Source organism: Puntigrus tetrazona, chromosome 1, assembly GCF_018831695.1.
Source record: "Puntigrus tetrazona isolate hp1 chromosome 1, ASM1883169v1, whole genome shotgun sequence".
NCBI classification, from domain to species: Eukaryota; Metazoa; Chordata; class Actinopteri; order Cypriniformes; family Cyprinidae; genus Puntigrus; species Puntigrus tetrazona.
This window is the reverse complement of record NC_056699.1, coordinates 23,123,455-23,147,559: the sequence shown is the minus strand read 5'-3', so window position 1 is coordinate 23,147,559 and position 24,105 is coordinate 23,123,455. Positions and strand designations below refer to the sequence as shown.

At 37.4% G+C, this 24,105-nt stretch overlaps 1 protein-coding gene across 8 annotated transcripts in view; it reads right to left on the bottom strand.

Annotated features, from left to right (window-relative positions):
- Window positions 1–259: 259 nt before the first annotated feature.
- The window catches only part of sh3pxd2aa (SH3 and PX domains 2Aa), an 83,149-nt gene continuing 59,303 nt past the window's right edge, over window positions 260–24,105 (bottom strand). For 4 of the 8 annotated variants that reach the window (XM_043239630.1, XM_043239805.1, XM_043240154.1 and 1 more), the window contains 8 exons: window positions 17,126–17,239; window positions 15,475–15,558; window positions 10,503–10,620; window positions 9,869–10,248; window positions 9,639–9,653; window positions 8,823–8,872; window positions 8,622–8,741; window positions 260–8,397 (listed from right to left, as the gene is read on the bottom strand). In XM_043239630.1, coding sequence (XP_043095565.1) covers window positions 6,469–8,397; window positions 8,622–8,741; window positions 8,823–8,872; window positions 9,639–9,653; window positions 9,869–10,248; window positions 10,503–10,620; window positions 15,475–15,558; window positions 17,126–17,239 — 2,810 coding nt within the window. In that variant the 3' untranslated portion in view covers window positions 260–6,468. The remainder of the gene's footprint in view (window positions 8,398–8,621; window positions 8,742–8,822; window positions 8,873–9,638; window positions 9,654–9,868; window positions 10,249–10,502; window positions 10,621–15,474; window positions 15,559–17,125; window positions 17,240–24,105) is intronic. The other 4 variants (XM_043239715.1, XM_043239891.1, XM_043239976.1 and 1 more) reach the window with 3 other exon arrangements.

Below are 24,105 nucleotides of genomic sequence, written 5' to 3'. Positions count from 1 at the left end.
TTTTATACAAACATCTTGGCAGTCCAATTAAAAGTCAAAACAGGGTTAAAAATTAGACATGTTATTCCAAACGATACTTTTTTTTTGTGAACTATCATTGCTCCATCTTGTTCAAATATAAAAGTAAATCGGTGTGTTGGGTATAACAACATGATCCCTAAATTCTTGACTACCTGACACCTGACTTAAAAATATCTGCATATAAATCCATGAAAGATGAATGTTCTCTACTAAGTGTAGACCAAAGCATGACAACGGGTTATAAGAACAAGGAGGATACATTTTATTGTGTTTTCCTTTAGAGCAATGCAAGATACAATGTAAACATAAAGGTACAAAAACAAAATAAAGTAAAAAAAAAAATGCTGAAAATCAAAAGCTGAAGCTGTAGACCTTTAGATCTTTAAAAGAAATGCATACAAAATGTAGATTTGGCTGAGCGCTGAAGAATATCAATGCAAGGCCTTTTCTCAATATGTCCAAGAGCACACTTTTTAATATATCGTTCGACAAGAGGGTTTTGCAAATATCTAGCCAAACATTCCTTACATCCAATGGTCTGTAACAGAGAAACATTGTGGCATATTATTTAGTAGGCATTTTCAATTCCTTGTCTGAGAATTCAACTTTGTTTGAAAAATCACTTGAGGAGAACTTTTTTTAAAAAAGTATTTCCTGAAAGACTGTATATGTATAAGATCAGATTTAGAAAAAAAAAAAAACTTATTAGCAGACTGTTAAGTGGGTGAATGATGAAAGCAATCCTCAGTAAATGTAAATTTCAGAGTGACGCTCATCAAAACATTCTTTTAAGCAAGACGTTGCTGGCCCCACATGCTGTTTTTTTTTTTCATGACTGTTAATTAAGAGCAGAAGAATGGTAATTAGTGCAGACAGCCGAGCAGAGACAGGGACAGAAAACAGCAAGAGATTAGACCGCTGCAGCATGTTCCCTTTCTGCACTTGTTCGCACACCCGGCTGCCACCTCACACCAAACACTGATGCATCTGATCAAAAACGCTAATTAACACAGAAAAATCTAAATAAAACCTACCAAACTCCTTTCAAGCACATCATACATCACAGCTAGCGCACATTCAACACTTCCCACCACGATCCATGCCTAAAACAGGCCTACTTCCTTACTACCCAGGTACGGTCGCATGAAACATTAGTCAAATTATTGATGAAATGCGTCAAACGTTTTAGCAGAAATATAACTAGTCACAGGGCGCTTCCTGTGACTTCCTGTTCCATCAGTTTCTCAGCAATTAAATATGTTTTCATCCATGGCTTTTCCAGGCTCGAAACCCACAATTTTAAAACTCCCAGGTTTCCCGAGCAATCGATCACGTACATTCTTACAACTTTTGTTGCACGCCAACACGACATATATAGACGCCTCAGTAAATCAAGCCGCTCGCTGACGCAGGAAGCTCAAATGATTCCTCTTGATGATGTTAATACATCTCGACATGCTGTGAGCCATTAGAGACACGATCAATCTATCTCGGCATCTGATCCGAGCCCCCGGCAGCTCGACATCCACAATCAGTGTGACATTTGTATTCACGGCGCTCTTCTCAAGCATCTGTAATTAACCGAGCACTCGGGTAATGTGATTTCACAGCGCGCCTGTACTCCTGACACCGCAGTGGGTGAGCTGGAGACGAAGTCCTATTCTTTTACACATTCTGTCAGCAACTTTTTAATTGTTATAAAGAGGTCTGCGGCAGCGGCGAGCTGGGGCGGATATATCCGTTTGCAAGTTTTTTAAACCTCAGCATGTGTACTCGAGCACTGAGGCGTGTTTTGAGAAACAATGGCCTTTGGAGACGAGGCTGCTCACTTGAATTAAGTTGCAGTCAGTTTCCCAGCAAAAATAAGTAGTGTGTTTCTAGAACGCTACGCCTCGCTAGTGCTGTTATGACAATGCAGTGCTACCGTGACATCATAATGAGCTGCTGCTAGCGGGAAGCTTTTCTGAAGTGCTAATTATCGTAAAAAGCTTTGCTTTTTCTTTCCACTTTTTCTTCAAGTCCGTTAGAGCGGTTTAATCATGTCTAACCTCACCTGACTGGATTCTCTTCTAACCAAACATCATAAACATGCATTCCCTCTGTTCACCTTCCCTTTCCACCGTTTAAAAACCCCCGTACACAAACCACCACAGGACAAACCAAACAAACAGGACAAATACACCCGCTTTCTTTTTTCCGTAAAAGTAACATTCTTCTATTTCGATTCAGGAACTTAAGGGATGTTCCAGGTTCAACACCAAGTGTTCTATACTTTGAAAACCAACACGTTCTCGCAGCTCGTAATGGATAATCGTTTCTCGTGAAACATTACAGTGCAATCTGGTTACACCACACTGACAGTTAAGTGGATTTTCATAGTTTTCTAAAATTAAAAAAATTCAGTAGGAATCACAGATACATTAACCTTCGGATTCACGAAGGTGGACCTTCCAACTATGATTTGCCTAAATAAATGTGTTTCTGAACGAATCACTACATCTTTGAATTCCTAAAGATGGAGATTCATAAAAACGAATGTACTGTATCACGTCTTTCATATATTCTACAGACTTCAGAATATATGAAGGTGGACCTTCTTGCTAACTTTTTTCTTAAAATTGTATGTTTCTGTATGAACTGCATCATGCAAATTCATGGATCTTTGGATTTGAACTCACTACATCTCACTAAATAGTACATTTTCTCAATAGAGCAGTTGGCTAAAATGATTTCCAACACCATGCCACAGAACCTGGGACATTCCCGTAAGTGCATCTCATACATCCCCCCACATAATCACAAATCTTAATGTGATTATAGCAATCTGAGATGGACTGTTTAACGGTGAAGGTATTTCAGCGCTCATAAAAAAGCTTCTCTTGACCAAAAACTCAAAGACAGTCACTCATAACCCTCCTCATTTTCAACCAAAGTCGAATTCTCTGTTCTTCTGTTCAAACTCTCAGTAAAAGCAATTCCAATTGCCAAAGGCATTGTAAACTCGCATAATAATGAATTCAGACAGAAAGAGAAGCAAATATATGCAGCCCACGTTATTGTGATGTGTCGAAAGTTAAACCTGGATTTTCGGAAATAAACCTAAAGCTAAACACGAACTTGTTAGTAGATTAAACAAAAGGGAAAAAGAAACCTGTCAATGATACAGTAAGTCGATTGGAATTTAGGATGGAGTTTGCCATGGTAACAGAGGAATGTAGGGGGGCGGATGTAGAGAAGTTGGCAGTGTGTGGTGCAGCGCTCATTTAGCTGCTGATAGATTTGCCCCACCATCTCAAATTTGTAATTTGACAGGCTGATCTGTTAAATGCCTCAGAGAATTAGATATGCCCATGCTTCCCTATTATTTCCATACTGATTCACCATGGGTCTGTGAGGTCACTAAACCCCTTAAAGCAAGACGCGGTTCAGTAGGTAAAAAGTATGAATGCAGAAATCCGGCAGACTGAAGGTATCCATCAGGGCATTTTAACATTCAGCATAACATATTTGAACACACACTGATATATTTTGACTTAAAAACAAAACCATGGGACAAAACCAGGCATTGTTCGACGTAAAATTGCCAGAATTATAAGTAAAAACAAAGATTTCTCCAATGCTGTGGTTCTTAACTGGTGAGATGCCTGTTTTTGTATTGCACATTTCCTCATTCCATCTGAGTAATGTCAAAAGTGAACAGGAGAAAGAAAGATAAAAAAACCCAGTAAAACACAATACCGTTCCTGAAAAAAAGCATTAAGATTTAAATAAATAAAGAACACATAAAACAAAGCTAGCAGATACACAAGTAATATAAGAACTAGTTTGACACTTAACAGTTCCCTTGTAAATTGTATAGGCGCAAATGAAGAAAAAGCAAAGTGTTAATGGAGCTTAGCGACATCCATCACAAGCGCTGCGCTGTAGTGAATCGACACATTTCTATAATGCCATCGTCAAAAAGAGAGTTGCAATTGAGTGCAATGGCTTGATTTTCATTTTCAAAGTTAAAAACAAAATCACCCAAATTACAACTTCAAAATCCCATTATTGCTGTTTTTTTTCGTTTGTTTTTTTGTTTTTTTTTTAATGATAACATTTTAACGAAACACATTTAAATCAAATTTGGTCCAGTCACAATTAGGGATCCACGTATGCTATATAACTACAGAGCCCTGCTGTTTTTATTATAAAATGTTACGTCATCGATCGTTCCCATTTCACTGCTGGCTTTTAAATAGGATCGATTGGCTGAATGTCGTTCAGATTTTTTGTCACGTCAATTTAAAAAAGAAACAAAAATCTGGTAGTGATAGGATGAAAAAAGATATTGTTTTGTTTAAATAATCTGGCATTATATGTGGATCAATAACGAGAAAGGAAGTGTCCATAGTTGCTAAAGGTGCAGCAATCAGCCTGGTTGAAAATGCATTTCTGATTTTACAAAATCATGTGAAAGCGTTCACATAATGAGAAAAAAATATTCAATATAAAATATTAACATAAATTGTTTTAAAAATCTGCTTCCAATTTTAAGACGGTAGGAGATTATTAATCTGCCTAATTAACAGAGGCCTACATAACAGACAAAAAAAAAATCATCCATCTCAGAATATAGCAGTGGCCAATTACTACAGAACTAACAAGAATTTCAAGTTTTAAAGAGAGTGTCAAATGACAATAAAATGGCATCTTCTAAAAACAGCATTAAAAATGTTATAAATTATAAATACAAATAAAAATAAATTATATGCTGATGAAGCGCACTGCATCTTTAAAACCAGTGCATCCAAGAAAAAGCTCAAATGCATTGATTCACAACAAATGAACGACTTCATTCATCATTATTGTCCATGTGTGATCACACAACAACCAACAAACAAGACAAAATAAACAATTTTTCTGCTTAATAGAATATAACTGCAATCTAGCAGGTAATTAATGTTTTAACTGTTTAACACTAAAATACTGTCCAGCAGAAAACTAAATCAAATAAAAGTAGTGTTAAACTCGTTAAAGAGCTCACACTATTCATTAGAAAAATATTTCAGCAGTCTTGAACATCAGTTGTTTGATGCTGTTAGTGAATATTATTTAAATGAATAAGGGGGAAGTAATAATTCTGAGCTCAGACATGTATAAAGAAGAGAATTAGAGATTGGACTATGGACTAAGATAAAGTTTGTGAATTTATTTTCATATCTTCGTTGAAAATTAAACACTATGATAGTAGTTTAAACTGCTTATTGTATAACTTCAGATTCAATACTGCCCAGCAATATCGTAATGTAAAAATTATCCTTGCATATTAATGTGCTTTTCTTTGGGTTTTAAAAAAATCAAGTGCTTCCAGATATAACAATTAAATATTCTTTGTTCTCAGTTCTGAAACCTCGTTTAGGCTTTGCTGAATACACTTTATTTATTTGTACCCATAAAATAAATACTAACTCTAAAACAACTAGCAAATGTGTCTGTAATTCTTCTTTGGTGTGATCACATTTTGGGCTCAACGTTATGTCAACGTTATGCTAAATAAAACAAAAGATTTTCCAGTCCTGATTTCTTGAATGAACAGATGCATCACACACGCAGCAGCAATATCTAAAGTCCTGTCCTCTGAAGCTGTCTACCCTCCTAATATAAACGAATGCATTTTGTAAACTAAACGCGGGTTTAAACCCAATAGTTAAGTGGGCATGAGGTGATCCATGCATGTAGCTTTCACAGACTATTTTCATTTAACATGTTTTATTCGTTTTGGCCTGTGCATATTTAAAGAACGGGGAAAACAAAAGTGACTTAAACAATAACGACCTGCAACTAATCAAGACAGGATATGACTCTGTGAACTTTTTTGATGTGTTAGGATGTTACAAGAAAGCAGAAATACATCTCTAAGGAAGATATAACACAAACATCTACACAAAACAATAAAAAAAGGATAGTTTTTTAAAAAACGACAATCAAAGTTATGCTTTTTTTCTTCGAGCGCACTCAATGCTAAGATAACATTTGATGTTGGTTTTTTTTGTTCAAAGATTTTGAAACAGGAATTTCTTGTTTTCAAGTGCTTAAGATTGGATTTGCACTTTTGGTTATGCACCTATGATGATCTTTCTCTCAGGTATTTGTTGTAACAAAAATAGGTTTGTTGCTTTCTGTACTTGTAGGCCTATGGCACTAAGTTGAAGTTTGGTATTTTAGTTGCTTCACTGGTATTTGACCGATTCCTCTTAACATTCAGTGAAAGATGTACGAAGGCACCCATTTGGCATAAAGTTACGGCAGGTATTTTGCTAAACATTCACCTGCATTACTTGCGTTTTAATGTAAACTCCTTTCTAAAAGGCTCTGTCCCTCTCGTTTCAAACCAAAAGTCCTTCAGTCAGTTCGTCCTTTTACATTTTGATTACAATTGTGCATGTTTAAAACATTTTTGGGGAATTACTTTTTTCTCTCCAGGTAGTTAGACGGTACCCAGCCTTTACGTCCCTGTAAGCCATCGAGAACCTGGCAGTACCACCATCCGTTTGGATTCTTCTCCAGAACTTCAAGACTAGTGCCCTCCGAGAAACCCATGGTCTCTTCATCGCCACGGTAGTCAGCGATAGATACGTAAACCTCTCGAAGGTTGTTGTGAATGAGGTGTGTCTTCTCGATGGGCTTTGGTCTTACAGTAGAGACTGGAATTCCATTTCTCTGGGCAATCAAGGGACTTGAACTTCCCGCGGGTGCTGTAATGGTGGTCCCAGACCTGACCCGTACATCAGTCACCACCTGCGGTCGAACAGCAGTGAAGGAGGAGTTTCGCCCTACGCCGCCTGTGGACCTCAAGTGGTCGCCTGCACCCAGTGATTCATTTCTTCTTAAAGACCCTGTATGGATATTGGTGTCCTTCAGAGGCTGTGGTGGAGATACAAACACTGACTGCGGTCGCACTGCTGCTTGACGGACACCGTTCCTCATCCGCACGCCGGAACCGTTCAGCATTGCGGTTGGTTTGCTAAAACCCCCCGGTGGTTTGGATGGGATAGGTGGACTAGGGTTGCTTATACTCCTCAGGTTCTGCTGGTTTAGGTTGTTAAGGGCCTGAACACGCTGCTCATTTTTCTCGAGGCTGTTGGACTTGTTGGTAGTACCAAGATCAACAAGAGGGCCATCTTGTACACCAAGATTTTGGGTATGCTTGACTGGCTCTAAGTAGAAAGTAGGTGCCCATCCCTCATCATCTCCCCAGCGAACATACCACCATCCACTTTCCTGCTTCTCCAGTACCTCAACCTCTACACCAGCTGGGAAGCTGACTTCAGACTCTTGTGCCCGTTCGTAAGCATCTGTGGTCCTGTAGAGCACACTTTCATGGTCGGATTCCCCACCTCGGCTACCTTTGGAATAGACGCTGGAGAGATCGGAGGTGCTTCTTGACGACATGGAATCCTCAGAGGACACAACAGAAGCAGTCTCAGAATCTTCACCACGTACTGCACGGATCGGGCCTTGACGAAGACTTCCGGTGGGCCGAAGCTGGCGGCGCAGGCTGCTGATGTCCATTCTTTCTGGACTTTGTGGCTCTGACTTTGAAAGTAGAGGTTTGGGTCGCACCACTGGTTTGGGCCTGGCTAAGGGACTTTGGCCAACCCGGATTTCCACATCTTTTCGCATGACAGGCTCTCTTTTGGGATTACGTCCTGATTCATCTAAGGATGACTTGTGTCTCTCAGCACGGCCAAGAGAGTGACTCCGGCTTATATCTGGCGTTACCTTCCGGAGGGGCTTTCCTCCTCCAGAGGATGACCCGAAGGGTTTACGACCCAGTGTGAGACTCCTTGGTGTATCTAAATCGCAACCACTGGCAAAGTCATCAGAGGAGAACCTAAACCCTTCATTTTCATAAATCACCTCCTCCTTATTGACATCCTCCAGTGAGTTTCTTTTTCTCAAGGGGGAGGTCATTACTTTTAGTAAAGGCGATGCTTTGCCAGCTTGTGCAATTCTTTCGGCTGCTGCTGGGTTGCTTTTAATTTCAAACTTACGGGGCTCTGGTTTTGGGGAGTTGTTTATTTTTTGTTTTGTATGATTACTGTCCAGATCTGAGTCAAAACCCATGGCAGGAACATCATATTCCGGCTCCTCGTAGACACGCTGAGTGGGAGATTCTGGAGCTTTAGATGCAGAGCCAGCCAGAGAAGGTGATTCCTCAGAGTCCTGCTTCTTGACTGGTGGAGCAGGGGGTGGAACTTTAGGGCGGGTAAGTGTGCTGGTTCGCCGGCTCAGGTTGGGCTTCTTGCGTTTATCAATAAAGGAGCAGGGTGCCCAGCCCTCCATGTCCCCGATCTGGACATACCACCAACCACTAGAATTCTTCTCTATGACCTAAAGACCACATATTACATGTTTATGTAATACAATGGAATATATTTATTATACAGTGGGTTTTAAACATCACTAATCACTAGTGATTAATATACTTATCTTACAATGAATTTGTTTGCATTATGAAAGTGTGCATAAAACCCTTGAACGATCCTAAATATTTATCTTCAGATATAGTCCATTTTATAATTACCAATCCTGAAAATGTGCTAATATTAACTTACATCAGCCTTTTGTCCTCCACGGAAGCTGATACCATCTGAAATACTGGATTGAAACTCTGCGATGGTGTAGTACTCCGCTTCCACAGTAGGGGCCTCTGGAGGTTTGGGCAACTGGAATGCCTTGAGCATTGAAGGAAAATAATAAGTAAATGCTGCTCTCAATAAATTTACAATATCAATAAATGACTTTGGTCTGCTTACCAGATTTGTATCTCTTCGAGGAGGAGGTTTCTGCCTGAGGTTTGGAGATCCTGCCAGGTGAATAAAAAAACATTTTATTAGCTGTCTCTCAGGTCAAAGTAGCAAATACTACTGTAGATTAAGCAAATTTAGGACTTTTATTAGAGTTTTCCTTTTTGCCCAATTTTTTTTTTAGCTGTTTCAAATCAGGGCCAGACTGGACTGAAAGTGTCATCTGAGACATGTTCCAGCACACTAAAGCATGCGTTCACAACAAGCATAATTTCAGGAGAATAAAAAATCATAAGGAAATACTGTAGCACGGAAAATGCAATGACCTTGTTATGACTGAGAATAATGATAAGCAATAACCAACAAGAAAAAAAAATTTGAAGCTTAAAAAGAACATTGTCTCTTCAAAATTCATGTTTCGTCTTTTTTGCTTTTTAGGTTTTTAGCACAAAGTGCCATGCATATAGCACATTAGTCACTGCAAATTTAAAAAAAACACCAGGAATTTTGGGGATCATATACCGTCTGTTAAGAACCTGTTAAGGTGAAATAGTAGTCTGTTCATCGTACCATTCACAACAAAAAGGATTTACTTAAGAATGAAAAGTCATGTAATGTGAGCAGTACAGCACTATGGGATTTTTTTCAGTTGTATAGTGTACATTTGGCATTAAACAAACAAGCACAATAACAAACAAACAGCAAACAAATAGCAGTTGACAAACTGAATGTTGAGCGACAGAGACAGTGAATGTGTCACTATCAATGTACACAACACCCGGACAAAATGTTAGGAAACATCTGTTTACCAAAAAGAAATGTTACCTATGGCATCAAATCCTATGTGCAAAAATAACAGGAAAATAAACATATTTATTATATTAAATATGGCTATATATATGTACAATTCGATATAAAAAAGATCACATACTTAGCTAAATTCTAGCAAAAAATTTGCTATTAGAAAACAGTATAATGCAATTTAATTATATTTATGTCAGAAAGTTTTTCTGACATTCTGAACATGTGAATGCTGTATACATCTATTTCCTCACCTATTTCAACTCTGTGTGGTGCCACCCGGGCTATAGCAGGTGACCCCGGCTCTGCCCTGCTCTTGTTCTCTTGTAGGGCGGCGCTAGATCCAGAGTTCATTCCCAAACCAGTGACCACTGTGGGTGCCACTCCAGCCTCTGGGGCATATGGGATAGGTAAACTGATTTCACTTTTGGAGATGTGGCGCTCAGGGCTGGTGGACTCTCCATCAGTTTGAATGTCCTTCTCGCTTACAGCTTTCTTGTTGAGGAGGTTACTGATCTCCATTATGTTTCCGATGATCTCCACAGGGCCAGTCAGAGTCTTCTTCCTTGGGGAAAGGTCATCTTTCAGTTTCTTCAGGTATGAGGCTGGGGCCCAGCCCTCTTTACCCTGATACCTGCAATACATTAGTAGCAGTATTATCTTTCCAGACATAGAAATAATACATAATTAAATAAATACTGATGAAGTGTATAACTCATGCATTTACCATTCTCATACTGACCACTAGAGGTCAGCATTATGTTTTAAATAAGATGTTGTAGTAGTGCACTTTATGGATACATATCTTCCTTTATGTAAAACTGATGTAACAACGCACAGATATATATACACTCACACAACTTAAAGTGTGAGGACCGGATTGATTACCTGATGTACCACCATCCCTCCAGGTTCTTCTGGATGACCTCCACGGTTACTCCTTTCTCGAACCCGATCTCATCCTTTCCCTGACTGGTATATGCCTGGACTGTGACATATTTCTCCTCTAAAAAGACAGATAAGGGGAAAAGAATGAGAAAGGATTTTTACTTTGTATCCCGTACTTGGGTCTTTGCCTTTTCTGTGGTCTGAAAGGAGGTTGATAAATGGATTCAACTGCTAACTTTCAAACTTACAAAGTTTAGGGCTTTCTTTGCAAAAACAGAGAAGAAGTAAAACCACAAAGTTTGCAGTAAGACCTTTCCAACACTCACCCTTCACCACAGGCACAATAACACAATCATCTCATAATCCGTCATTAATGTTAACACTAACAAATCTTGCAGGAGACAGTGCGACTAGAGTAACTAGAGCAACACAGTCCTAGACACAATAATAATAGTAAGCCACCACAGGAAATACCTAGTAGGGTCAATCAATCAGAAGTTAAAAAAGTATATACTTTGCATTGGAAAATGTGAACCTTTTTAAGAAATATTAAGACTTTTTTTCACTGTGACATTATCATGACGGTTTTCTTCCACAATTTCTCCAAAAATGCAGCTTCTGCAATGCATCTTAACATTTCACATTTTTCATGAAAACAATGTTACAAAGCAAAACAACAGTAATAGTAATAGTCTTAAAACTAGACGTCATTTTCTTTAAGCAAAATATAAGTAAAATATAAGTCATAATATTTATATGTTATCCTATAAAGATCCTATAAAGCGTTTCTCTTCCCAGAAAAGCTCACATAAAACATTATTCGGTACTGTTTACATACCACATAACTATGTGTAACATCCACATATCAAACTCTGAAGTCTTTTCCTCCGTCCGAAACTTACAGTGTGCTCAGAGTAATGCTATAAATTTAGATTTAGCGAAACAGCAAAAGAGAAATAGAACCAGAGCTGATAAAAGATGTATTAGTAGTGGGAGAAGTGTTGAAATAGATAAACAACTGAAAGAGAGATGAATGTTCTATATCTAGTTTTTCTAAGCAGTGAATAACTTAGTCTGCCAACAACAGATGACATGAGGTCAGGGCAGTTAGTCAGTCTCTTTCTATACTTAATGCTTTCCCAGCTGCAGACAAGCTGGGAAATCTGCTAATTGAACATACGACAGAGAAAAAAACTACCCTTCGCTGACCTTATCTTGAACTTCCGATCTAAAACCAACGTTAAACTTTGTTACAGGTATCTCCTTTCGAGTTCCACAGAAGAACATCATACTGTGGATTGCTGGAGACCTACATGAATGAGAGATGTCAAGGTAAAAATGCAAGAGCCAAATAAACTAAAAAAAGAAATGCCTCAAAAACACTTTTTCCACCAGTCAGCAGTATTTTCTTGGACTGTTCTGGATGGTGGAAAAAGTCAGGTGGGTCCAGAACACATTACTTCAGTTTTGCATGCTCTCGTGGAGCGGTGTGCCAGCAAAGAAATTTTTCTCCCTCAGCCTCTGCGACCTAAAAAGCACTGCTATATGTACAAACGAGTTAAAAGAGAACGAGAGACTGTGGGCACAAATCATTCTAGTTATCACATTGGTCTTTCTGCACCGTGCTTGCTTTAACAAGTCATGCAAGATAACCAAATGCCTTACTGGATCCAGCAGGCTCTGTCTGAATCTCAACTGTTCTCGTTACTGATTTCTACACTTTCTGAATTCTTGATAATTGTTCATTTACTCGCCCCTTTTATCATTCTGAACCCTTTACAGTTTTTTCTCTTCACGTTAAAAAGGAGAAAAGCTTAGGAGAATGCTGATGTTGCTGATTGAAATTGAATGTGTCCATGTTTTGACAAGCTCCAAGAATGACAAAAAGGACCACTCAGTCTTTTATGAGCGTACTAAGTACATATCAATTAATATGAGTAAAATAGAGAAATTTAAAAGGGACAGTTCATCCAAAAATGAAAAAAAAAAAATCCTTGAAAATGACTTTATTCAACATTTGTCAGTCTTTGAAATGCATTCAAGAACACAAAAATTTTCAAAATATTCAACACCAAGACTTTTTGGTGCTTTATGGTGTATTTTTTGGTGTTTCACAGCGCCTGGTCCCAATTTACTTTATAGAAAAGCATAATTATACTTAAAAAATGAAATGGTTTGGAGCATAAGGGTGAGTAAACAATATATTTTTCTACATCATATATATATATTTTGTAACTGAGGTTCTACAAAATAACTAGAAACTAGCGCTTTATAAACAACAAGCTTTTTAAATACAAGATGATTAGTGTCTCTGAAACACTCACTACCCCTGACCTGTTTTGAAGGTTGCAATTTGTGTTAATGGAGTTAAGTTCCCTCTGAAACCAGTGGCTGCTCTTTGTCTCCAGATCATCCATGGTGCTCTCTGACTCATTAGTATGTATACAGTTAAAACAAAAAAAAAGTCAGGATTAAATGCAGTCACACACAGCGAGCCAATGACCTACTTCTATACTTTCCACTGTGAGTTTCCAACAACTTCTCCAATGATGCAGAGCAAAGTAAGGGACACATAATGAGGGAAAGGTAGCCACGGAGTTACTGTAACAGTGTCAAATTCAACCTGAAAGTCCCTATCAAAACAGAAGATAAAAACAATTTGACCACAATTTTATACAAAATGTCGGATGTTTAAACAGACTCGTCCCATATGACCTGTTATTCTATATCTTATTAGTGTCAGAATACATTTACCCTGTCCCAGACAGGTTATTATTCATCAAGCTGCCAATACAGCATTGAAAAAAGCTCTTAGCATCGACTTCCACCGAGTCCAGGTCCAGCATGCTCTACTTAGAGCCATGTTCATGGTGTCCACGGCAAGTTAGCAACTCCAACGCTTCACAAATGGAAAACTGCGGGAATTACATCTCTAAAGCTTGGAGGTCCATTCTTCTTATGACTCAACATGAAACGGTAGATCTCCAAGGAGACTCCACACCATACAAACACACATTTCCAGACATTTGAGGTCTCTGTGTTTAGAATCAAACACTGTTTCTGAAAGGTCAAACCTAATGCGTGATTCAAATCATCCTCGAGTTAAGAGGTTATGCAATGTTTATATAAATTATTTGGCATTTAGCCAAACTGCAGGATACCAGATCTGATTAAATTCAGCTGAATTCATCAGTATGTCATTCTATCTTCGGCAGAACACCAACAAAAGAATAAATAAATTTAAAAGAACGTTTTTGGTAGAATGTTTTTCGATAGTCCACTTTAGACATTCTACTAACATTAAGTAACTTTGCAACTACATGTCAATTAGCAGTATTAGAGTATCTTTTAAGACCCTGCATGCTCATATGAGGGCATTAAACTATAAAGCCACAGTTTTAAGCCTGGATGTCCTGTACAGAACGCAACCAGGGATTTTCAGAGATACCAAATGATTGGATGTTTCATCGTGACCACTCCCTCTCCTTGGTCTTCAAAAATGCGTGAAATTACACATTAGTGACACTCATTACAACATTACAAATTAGTGACACTCTTATGGAAATATGATCCTATTTTGTAACCATTATTTAAATCGGTCTATTTTTTATTTGTGTGTCATCAATCAACATCTCAGTAGAGCGTTATGGGGTTTCAAATCAAAATATGACTTTCCGGTACGAAACAGGACGTGGATTTCATATGAGGACACCGAGACTAAAATCGCGTTTATTATGCATTTTGGGAGACATAAAAAATGAATAGGAAAATAAATTATATTTCAATATTCTATTAAATATGATACATTATTATAAAATGGTCAGCTATTATAGCCATTATTACGCTTCTTTTTTCATTACATGTTGCCACAAAAACACATTAATATGCAATTAGATTTAGTTTATAGATATATTCTATATAATGAGAAAACCCATTTATGACCATTTTACACACATTTGCAAAAAGAAAATTGGTATATTGGTAAATTTTGTATAACATACTTGAGAATCATCTCATTTCGACTTACGAATGAGATATCATTTTTAATCTTTTTTTATTTTTTACATTATTTTTAATGCTCTGAACAACGCAAGAAATGAAAAAACTTTTTCCCTAAAACTTTTTTCTTGGGTTTTAAGAATTTAATAGACTGTCTGCTTAATAACCCGCTAACACTTTATTTGGATGTGTCCACAATAAACGACATGCTGACTATGAGAAACGTTGTAAGTACATGCTAACTTATTCTAGTAAACCGATCTAATCTACTCTGAGAGTTAGTAGACATGTAGTTGCAAATTAATTAGAATTAGTTGGCATGTAGTTACAAATTTACACATAATTAGTAGAACGTTGACAAGTGAACTATCAAAATAAAGTGTAATCATGTTTTTTGCCTATTAATCTGGCAAGAGATCTTTGGTCATTACAAAAGTAAGAAGTTCAAGCTGGCTCACCAGCATATTTTTGCTCCGCCGGTTAAACCAGCAACAAATCGATGCTTACTACCATAAACCAAGACCTACTACCATTAATAACAAAATTCTGCAACTCTGTACTCTAATGTCAAACATGAAATTTCTAATCAATATATAACACAACAATATTTCAGAATTATCATATTCTTCTAAAGCAGTCTACAAAGAAGCATCTTGAAATTGCTTTAATTTATAACAGTTTTCTTCATCTAAAAGCAAACTTAATTATCTTATTTTCAATTGACACACATATAAACACAAGCAGAGACATAAAGCAGGCAAAGTGTAATAAAGATTTCATAATGGCTTGCATACGAAACGGGCCACCCAGCATGCTTTGGGAGCCGGATCCAGAAGTTGGATCCAGAAAGAGAGTAGTGTGTCTGTGCGCGTTTTGATGCTAATCACCGTGTAAACCGGCACAAACACGCAAACGCACCATGCAGATTGGTCACACAGTCTATGCAGGCATGCGTGATTGCATGTGTGTTCACCTCGACTCTGTTGGCGGTTGACTATTCCCCCTAGTGTCCATCTCCGGTCGAGCCTCTTCAGATGAGCCTTACGTCGCTTAGTAACTGACACGGACGAATGAGGACGGCAGAAAGAGAACAGAGACATGACAAACTCAACATAAAGAACTCAAGAGGAACACTGGTATTAGTGTAATGAAGATATTATTACATGAAAGAAAAGAGTTTTGTGATTGGTTAGGAGGGTTCTCGGCTTGCACAATGATGGCAAAGGAGGACTTGGATTAATACATGTGTTATTAGATTTTAGTGGTGCGCGTTATACTGCGGGACGGTAAAATCTGAAAAATTTATGGTGTTTTTAATTTTTACTGTGTTACAGAATGGAAACTTGGTATATTTCACAGAGGCCGCTCATCAACTCAGATTCAAAACGAAAGAAAAGTCGAATTAAAGATGGGCCGGTTCAAATAAAGTTCAGCTTTAAAAAAAAGCGCAGCTACATCCAGAAATGAAGCCATATGGGAAGGTAAATTACTCCTCAGGGATCAATGAATTGTATGCATGTGTATCGATCTGTCTCAGACAAAGATAGTAGCGAAAGCTTTATCTCCAGCCTGACCACTCCTAATCTTACGCATACAGTCTTTTAGTGGCATAAATTTCAAGACACAGCTAAAAATGTGGTTGACTAAAACAGGAAACCCAACCCAGGAAATGCTGATGGCAGCAAATGATTAAAGTTTGGACAGTAGAGGAGGACATATTTATAAATGATTACATTTTTATGTGCGTTTCATTGCACTGACATGAGATAGGTGTTTGGGTAATGTATGTCCCAGTAGTTGATTTGAAGTTGACATGGTATCAAAATTCACTATGTTTCTTTTGCAAATGCATGTTACAAATCTTATGGTTAATGAATCATCATAGCAATGCTTTTTGATTTCATTGATTAATTGATTGATTTTGACATAGTAATATTTAATACAATTTTCAATCTTCCAAGTCAGAAAACGAAAAATCTCTCTCTGGTGAGGTATGCCAGACATCCAAGTTTAATTTGCTTAAACCCTGTCCCTCCACAACCAACTGGAATTTGACTGAAATTTTACAAACAGTGCAAAAATGCTACTTACTTTTGTGTATTTATGCTATAACGAATACTATGGCAGGAGTCGGGTATTTATTACAAAATGTTTGAAACTGCTGTCACTTTAACCACATAATGCAGTTAAATAAGTACAATACGTAACTCAAAATGTAGAAATGACACTACGCTGCGGATTTTCATTAAACAAATAAATACTTTTGGGGAAAAACTATTAACATGCTATGAAATAAAACCCAAGGTACTACAGTGCAACCTTTTAAAGAAGTTGTAGTTTCAAGAAAATATTAGGAACACTTTCATGAAGGAACGAGAGTGCCTTCTTTTTTGCTTCATTTCTCCTTCTGTAATCGATGATCTCTCACAGTCCCAAAGCCCTGACTCCTTTTGTGCATGTTGCTCAAGGAAAATTTGGGATGCAGAATCTATCCTCCCAGGTAGATATATATCGAATCCTGGGTATTGATTGTTGAATTAATGTGAAACAAATCACTGTATTTTGGCGTTGATCAAGATTTTTTGGGGAATGTTTAAAAGGAAAGTATATTTAGTGTGTCCTACCTTCTCCAGATCTAGATGTTCCCAGGTCCAGATCATCTCTGGTGCCGCTCTGAGAGTCCAAGTACGTGGCAGGAACCCAGCCTTGTTCTTCTGCTGTGCTGACAAACCACCAGCCTACAGACACAACAGAAGGAAAAGAAAATCATGAAATATTATTTTTTTAACTAATACAGTGTCAACCACTAAGCTCGCATATGATGAAATGATCCTGTTTTAACCACCCGGACAGAAAGTCTATATTTACAGAATGAAAATGTAGCCTCCATGCCTTGCAAACAAACACTAATGCACAAACATTTGGTTTTCAGTGTTTTGGCTCCAGTCATGCTCACAAACACGCTCTCTCTGGTGTTATGGTGTTATTTAGTTTTGGGGCGATGTGTTTATGAATTCTGTGCACTTCCTGTGTAACATTTGGGATCAATTAGACCTGACGCTATCATAAATATCAAAGCGGGTGGACATGGTTTTATTTGTATGCACAGTCAAACACGAGGAAGGTTGGATGTGTCTGACATGTTCTTAGCAGCTAACATGATGACATGTTTTATGAGATAATATGCGCGTGCTTGTGTGTTTTGGGCCAAAATAACCTCATCGATTAAATTTATGTCTCGCGGTTCCTCCTTCATGTGTCTGAATAAATGCTGAATTTGTTAAATGTATTGTCAGCATTATGATTTGTTTCTGAAACGTGGATTATAGATGTTTTTTCTTCACATTTCCACTATAACTCAAAGATGATTCTGAGCAGCTTTAAAAACAAAGCAGCAAAAAAAGATGGCCATGAGTTATGCACCAGGAGAGACCCACGCAGCCTTCATGGAAAGGTGACGTGGGTAAATCATTTGGGTTACGGAATTCAAATCATATAATTGGCGCGCTTGCATAAAAATGTAAAGCCAACATAAGTGAACGCCGATGGATGAAAATTCAAAACGGTTCTGCAGCTGAAAAACAGATCCTTCTGAACAAGCCTGTTGCCAAGGTAACAGAGTATCACTGGCAAGCTGTTCATAACAGTGTGATGTCATCAGTCTGCAATAATCCAGCTCTGACATCACAATAATACAGAAGCAGGGTGCTAAGTGATTAACACCAAATGTTCTAAACTCCCATTTGGGCAGAATAACGTAAGAATGTATATATATATATATATATATATATATATATATATATGTATTGCAATATGTACTAGACCCTTCAAGATCAAGGTCCCATATCCAGTTTACAATTTACTGCATTCTTTCCTGTCAAATCATACTTTGTCCAGTGGCTTTGTAACCGTTTACAGTCAGAGAAGTCTTATATATCTTTTGCAATGTTGAAGATGCTGGACCGATCTGTGGTGGACATAATTATCATCTTCAGTGTGTTGGAAATAGACTGTGGTCTTGTCTGTGACCATAAACCAAGATCTATATCGAGACCAAATCTGAGACCCAGACCCACACCATGTTTATGTGGTCTCTTATTGCCTACCATAGTACTAAAAACAAATCTACATTAAAATTCATTTATCATAAAATTAAGTGTTCAAATCTCACATTTTATTCAATAAGGATGCATTAAGGGGAATGGTTCACTCAAAAACTCTGTCATCATTAACTCATCTTCGAGTAATTCCAAACCTTTATAAAGTTCTTTGTTCTGCCGAACACAAAGGAAAGTTTATAATCAGGCTGTTTTTCTTCACCATTGACTTCCATAGTAGGGAAGAAATACTATGGAAGTCGATGGTGACCCAAAATAGCGTGAACAAAGACATTCTTACAGGTTTGGAACTACTTGAGGGTAAATGATGACAGAATTTCTGATTTCTGAAGGATCATGTGACACTGGGGACTGAAGTAATGAGGCTGTCTGCGTTGCCATCATATAATAAATTCTATTTAAATATATGTATCAAATACAAAATCAAATAGAAAACGGTAACTTTAAACGGCATTAGCATTTCGCAATATTTCAGTTTTTACTGTATTTTCATAAAACAAATACAGCCTTAGTGAGCATGAGAGACTCCTTTAGAAAACATTAAAAAAAATATTCACAGACCTCAAACATTTTAAACCCCAAAGAAACACTCTCACCAATAGTTGGAAGTCTTATAGAGAGACGGAAAAAAAACACAGAGATCAGAAAACTAGTGCTAGATCTAAGTCAGTGTGCCAACAGATCAGAACAGTGCTTACATACAGAAATCATAAGATTCATTTGAGCCAAATAGACCACACTGACATCTATACCACCCTGACACAGCAAATCTCTCTCACAAAAAAAACACACACGAGTAGTATGAATTTGCTAATGCATTTGTGAGAGAGCTTGTGGCCACCATGCCTGACTAACCCTCTTTGAATCAGATACTGTCTCCCTGTTTGTGCACGCCAGGAACCGTCTACGGCAAGCACAGAGGGTCAATTCAAACAAAATGCAAAATGGCAAGGGTTGAACGCAATTTAGCCATCACAAAGATGCTTTTCATTGGATTCTGCTTGTGTTTGTTTATCTGTTTAAGGTTATGCTATAGGTGGGTTTCATCGGCCTTCAGTACAACCTTTGAGGTGCACTTTCATTAAAACTTAAAACAAAATGAATAGTACATTCAAGAAATTAGTTCAAAATGATCTTTACACACATACTGTAAAATGAAGACTATAGTCGTATATCTAACCTGATGTTGCATCCACACCATTAGATGTCAGTATACATCTAAGATGAAAAAAAAAAACAAAAAAACAAAACAAAGAAACAGGACCTCCAATTAAGAAATAATGAATATGAACAGACTCAGTTCCTCTGATCTGAGTTCAACTGGGAGCTCAGATTGACACAAGGTGTTACACCTGCCGATTTTCAAAGCTAAACTCTTGCTAAACAGAGCAGAAACAAATTCTTTCACCAAAATAAAAGTGACACAGAGAGCAAGACAGACAGCAGGAATGCTTCTTTGATGCTGAAACGATGTACTCCTCTGAATTCCTCCGTGGTTCAGGATGTTACGATCATCTCACACAAAAACAGACAACAGAAGCTGTTATGCTGAGATACAGGTGGGCTCGCTCTTCAAAGCAAAAGATCTAGGCTTTTCTGAGAAAGATGGTGCTGGTGCAAAACAGACTAATAAATCTTAAACTGTGTATCTGCTTTTAAGAGATGTTCCTTCTGAAAGCAGCATGTGTGTGCCATGAACTTGTACTGGTAGTGGGTCACGTGAGCTTTTGTTTATGTACACAGTTAGATAAGATTTGATGTTAGAATATTTTCTCCTGTTGTAGTTTGTGCAGACATGCAGATGATGGCACATTCACTTTTGTTGTAGACTAGAGCAACAAAATGTGAACATTTTTCAAAATGTGTCCTTTTGTGTTCAGTTGAAGGAATAATAATATATGGGTTTACACTGACAAAAGGGATAGGTGCAACTAAAAATAGATTTTTCAAATTATATATATATATATATATATATATATATATATATATATATATATATATATATATATATATACATACTAATTTCAATAAAGATAGCATATACACTAATACACTAACGGTCTGAAAATTAAGGCTTGATTCTAATGGTCATAATTCCCAGGACCATTAATGGCTTTCAGACATTTCATCCCCCCTAGTCTTCAATATTTGGCCATATCCTGTTGAACGTCACTTTTTGATTCAAGTTTAGGTGAGATATAATTTGGCTGTGACGATCCAAAAATACAGTATGCATTACAAAATTTGAAGAAAAAACTGAAATGAATGAGAGGAAAGTAAAGGCAAGAACTGAGAGCGGCTGAACGAAAAAGACAAAAGAGAGTGAACAGATGTTTGGCCTGAACTTCAAAGCTAAAACTTTCACCACACATTCCCTCCATCCACACCAGCAAGAAGAAGAAAAAAACACCAGACAAGCAAAAATACACGAGCCTTTCACTTTCTTATTTTGGAGCTGAAGCAGCAAGCAAAAATGAAAACATCAAATTACTGTATTACACATATAAATGAATGTTGTTGTAGATGAGTTACAGAGAGAAAGAGAGAGAGAGAGAGAGAGAGAGAGAGAATGAGCAGAATGCTTAAAATAGGTCCAGAAGTGAAAGGGGAAAAAATCCAAATGGAGCACATTGCTTTTATTAAGTTCACACTCTGGCCTGCAATCATTCTTGACAGAAGCGAGAGAGAAAGAAATCACTCGTTCCCTTTGAACTACCGCATGCCAAACACTGGATCCTAAAATATTTGTATATTATTTGCTTTACAAAGTGATTAACTTTACAATTACTTTAGGAAATACTTTTTGAGGAAATAACATTTATATTATTAGAAAATCTAACTGAGTAGTAGTGTAGAGTGTTGGAATCCCTCACAATCACTTCCATTATGATTAGGAACAGAAGTTGACAGCAAGGCAAGAAAAGAAAACACTAGCTTTTAGAGCAGAGCATTTATCTTTCACTAATAAAAAAATATTCTATTTGACATGCACATTTAAAATGCCAAAGAGAATCACAGTCAGATTTTTTCCACAATATTATCTATCAATATAACTGCCTACAATAAAAAATCGTATGTCTTAATCTAACAGAGTTGAGGTTGAAATTACTGAAAGGATATTTCAGATGACGTTTTTGTAAAATCCAGGCCAGGGGAGAGTCTGGCCTACATTCGGTCACACTCAAGCTCTTTCCTGAAAAGTTGGAGTATCGGGTTTTGGGCTCAGGACCAAAATGGTTTTTGTGTAATCTGACAAAGCTGAGACGACGGAGGGGGCTCTCTTTGGTCTGAACTTCAAAGGCTGATGATGTGGGTCGCTCATGCACCCTGATCTAAGATCACTGTTGTGGGTTTTATTTCAAGAGCTCCAGTGGTTGAGATTTGTTCAGGAACAGCTGGTCTTAGATCAGCATAAACATGTTATTTCTTTCCTAGACTTGTTTTCCTGGACCGGTTCATAGAACGGAGAGCAATGTTTTTGAGGAAACTGGCAAGTACGTTTCAGAAATGCAATCAGTGGGAGAACGATGAGGATCTTGAGTAACAAACAATATCAATCAAAATTAAAAACACACACATAACTGAAAGGAAAAACAATTAAAAAAAAATAACTGAAAGGAAAAACAGAAACATGAGTGCATACAGGTTTGAAAAAGTAATTAAGTTTACTTTAATAAGCAAACATAAAAAAAATCAATGATGTTTTGGACCCCGTTAACTTTCATTATATAGTAAAACTTCTTTAAAAACTTATATTGTGTTATGCAGAAGAACACATGCTACAGGGTGAGTGAATGGCTATTTTTATTTCTTGGGGGAAAGGTTTAAAGTGATTTATTTTCCTTGCCATAATATCAAAAAAAAAATTTTTCGAAATGATTAAAGCTATTTCAGCCCTGTGGCCTTTCGTACTATCAAGACTATTATCTCAGTGACCTTCATCGGTAAACAATAGAGACCCCTGAGAGGTGTAGCACCAAGTTTCTAAAGATCCTTTCAGACGCCCTCAGAGCTACATGCAAGTTTGAACCCTTTGGTCCAGGTTCAGCGTGGCTCTCCACGGACCGGATCTCCAGTGGGATCGAGGCCAAGACAAACTAGTCTAACCGAGACTGTGAGCAGCTCTCTATTGATTCTGCTTCAGTAAGCGGGGGTTACCGGCTGAATGAATGGGCCCAGGGGAGCGAGAGGCGAGAGGATGGGAGGGAACCTCGCTATATTGATGGCAAAGAGCGATTTTCATAGTAGAGCATTGTTCAGGAAGCACAGCAGCCTTGGGAAAAACCAAAAGAGCTTAAAAAAAATGTAAACACGCTCAATTATGGGCTAGGATAAGGAATGCTTCTTTAGATTAATCACTAATTACTTACCAATTTAAAGAATTTACGGAATGTTTGAGGTTAGTATCTTTTTTCATGTCTACATTTATTTGATCAAAAGTACAACAAAACAGTATTATTACAATTTAAATGAACTCTTCTGTTTGAATATATTTAAACAGTCACAAGAGCTATCAAAAATCACTCTAATATGATTTGAGAGACTAGAGAAACATTTATTATTATCAGTTTGAATAACAGCTGCTGCTTAATATTTTTGAGGAAATGTGATATTTTTGACTCATTCTTTCATGATCATAAAGACAGAACTTCTGTAACATTATAAATTATTTCATTGTTGCTTTTAATTAAATGCATCCTGGCTAAATAAATAAATAATAATGATAATAATAATAATAAAAACATCTTTCAGAAGAAAAAAGAATCATTAAAATGCTACAAACATAACATATAATAGTTTGAAAAACACACCAAAATGCAACTTGCCATGTCAAAAATATGGCATGTTAGGTTTAAAATTATTGGTAGTAAATGCCATTGACATATAATACAACCTATTCTACAAATAACTATTAAATTTATGCAGAGAATTTGTTAAAAAGCTTTCTTGTTTCGTAGAGGAATAGCATAGAGTAATGAGAAAACAGCATGCTGACCTATAAACTCTTGATTACTTCGACTGTTATCTATATTACAGACATACAACGAAAACTTCTGAATGCATTCTGCTGCTATTGGTTTGAGATGCGTGACACTGTAACCGCTCTGTTAGACTCTGAGGCCCTGCAGGATCCATTAGCCTATTATGGAACTAAGGACAAGGGGGATTTTTCCATCATTCCCTCTCCATGACCTAGAGGGAAGCCAGAGCAGCCCAACTTCTGCCAATCGCTTCTTATAAACAGCAATTTCAGCCACATTAAAAAGTTGGTTTGAATGATATCCAAAGGTAATAAATAAGCTCCTTCTGACAGATACACCAGGGTAGTCATTTAATACTATATAAAATATAGATTTTTGGAGGATGGGCTTCTAGCGCTGAGATATCGAGCTGCCGCAGCTCGTCTTCAATTTCAGTAAGTGCTTTGAACATTTGAGGAATTCTGGAGTCAAAGGAGGACAGACAGTTCAATCCAGGAATTGGCC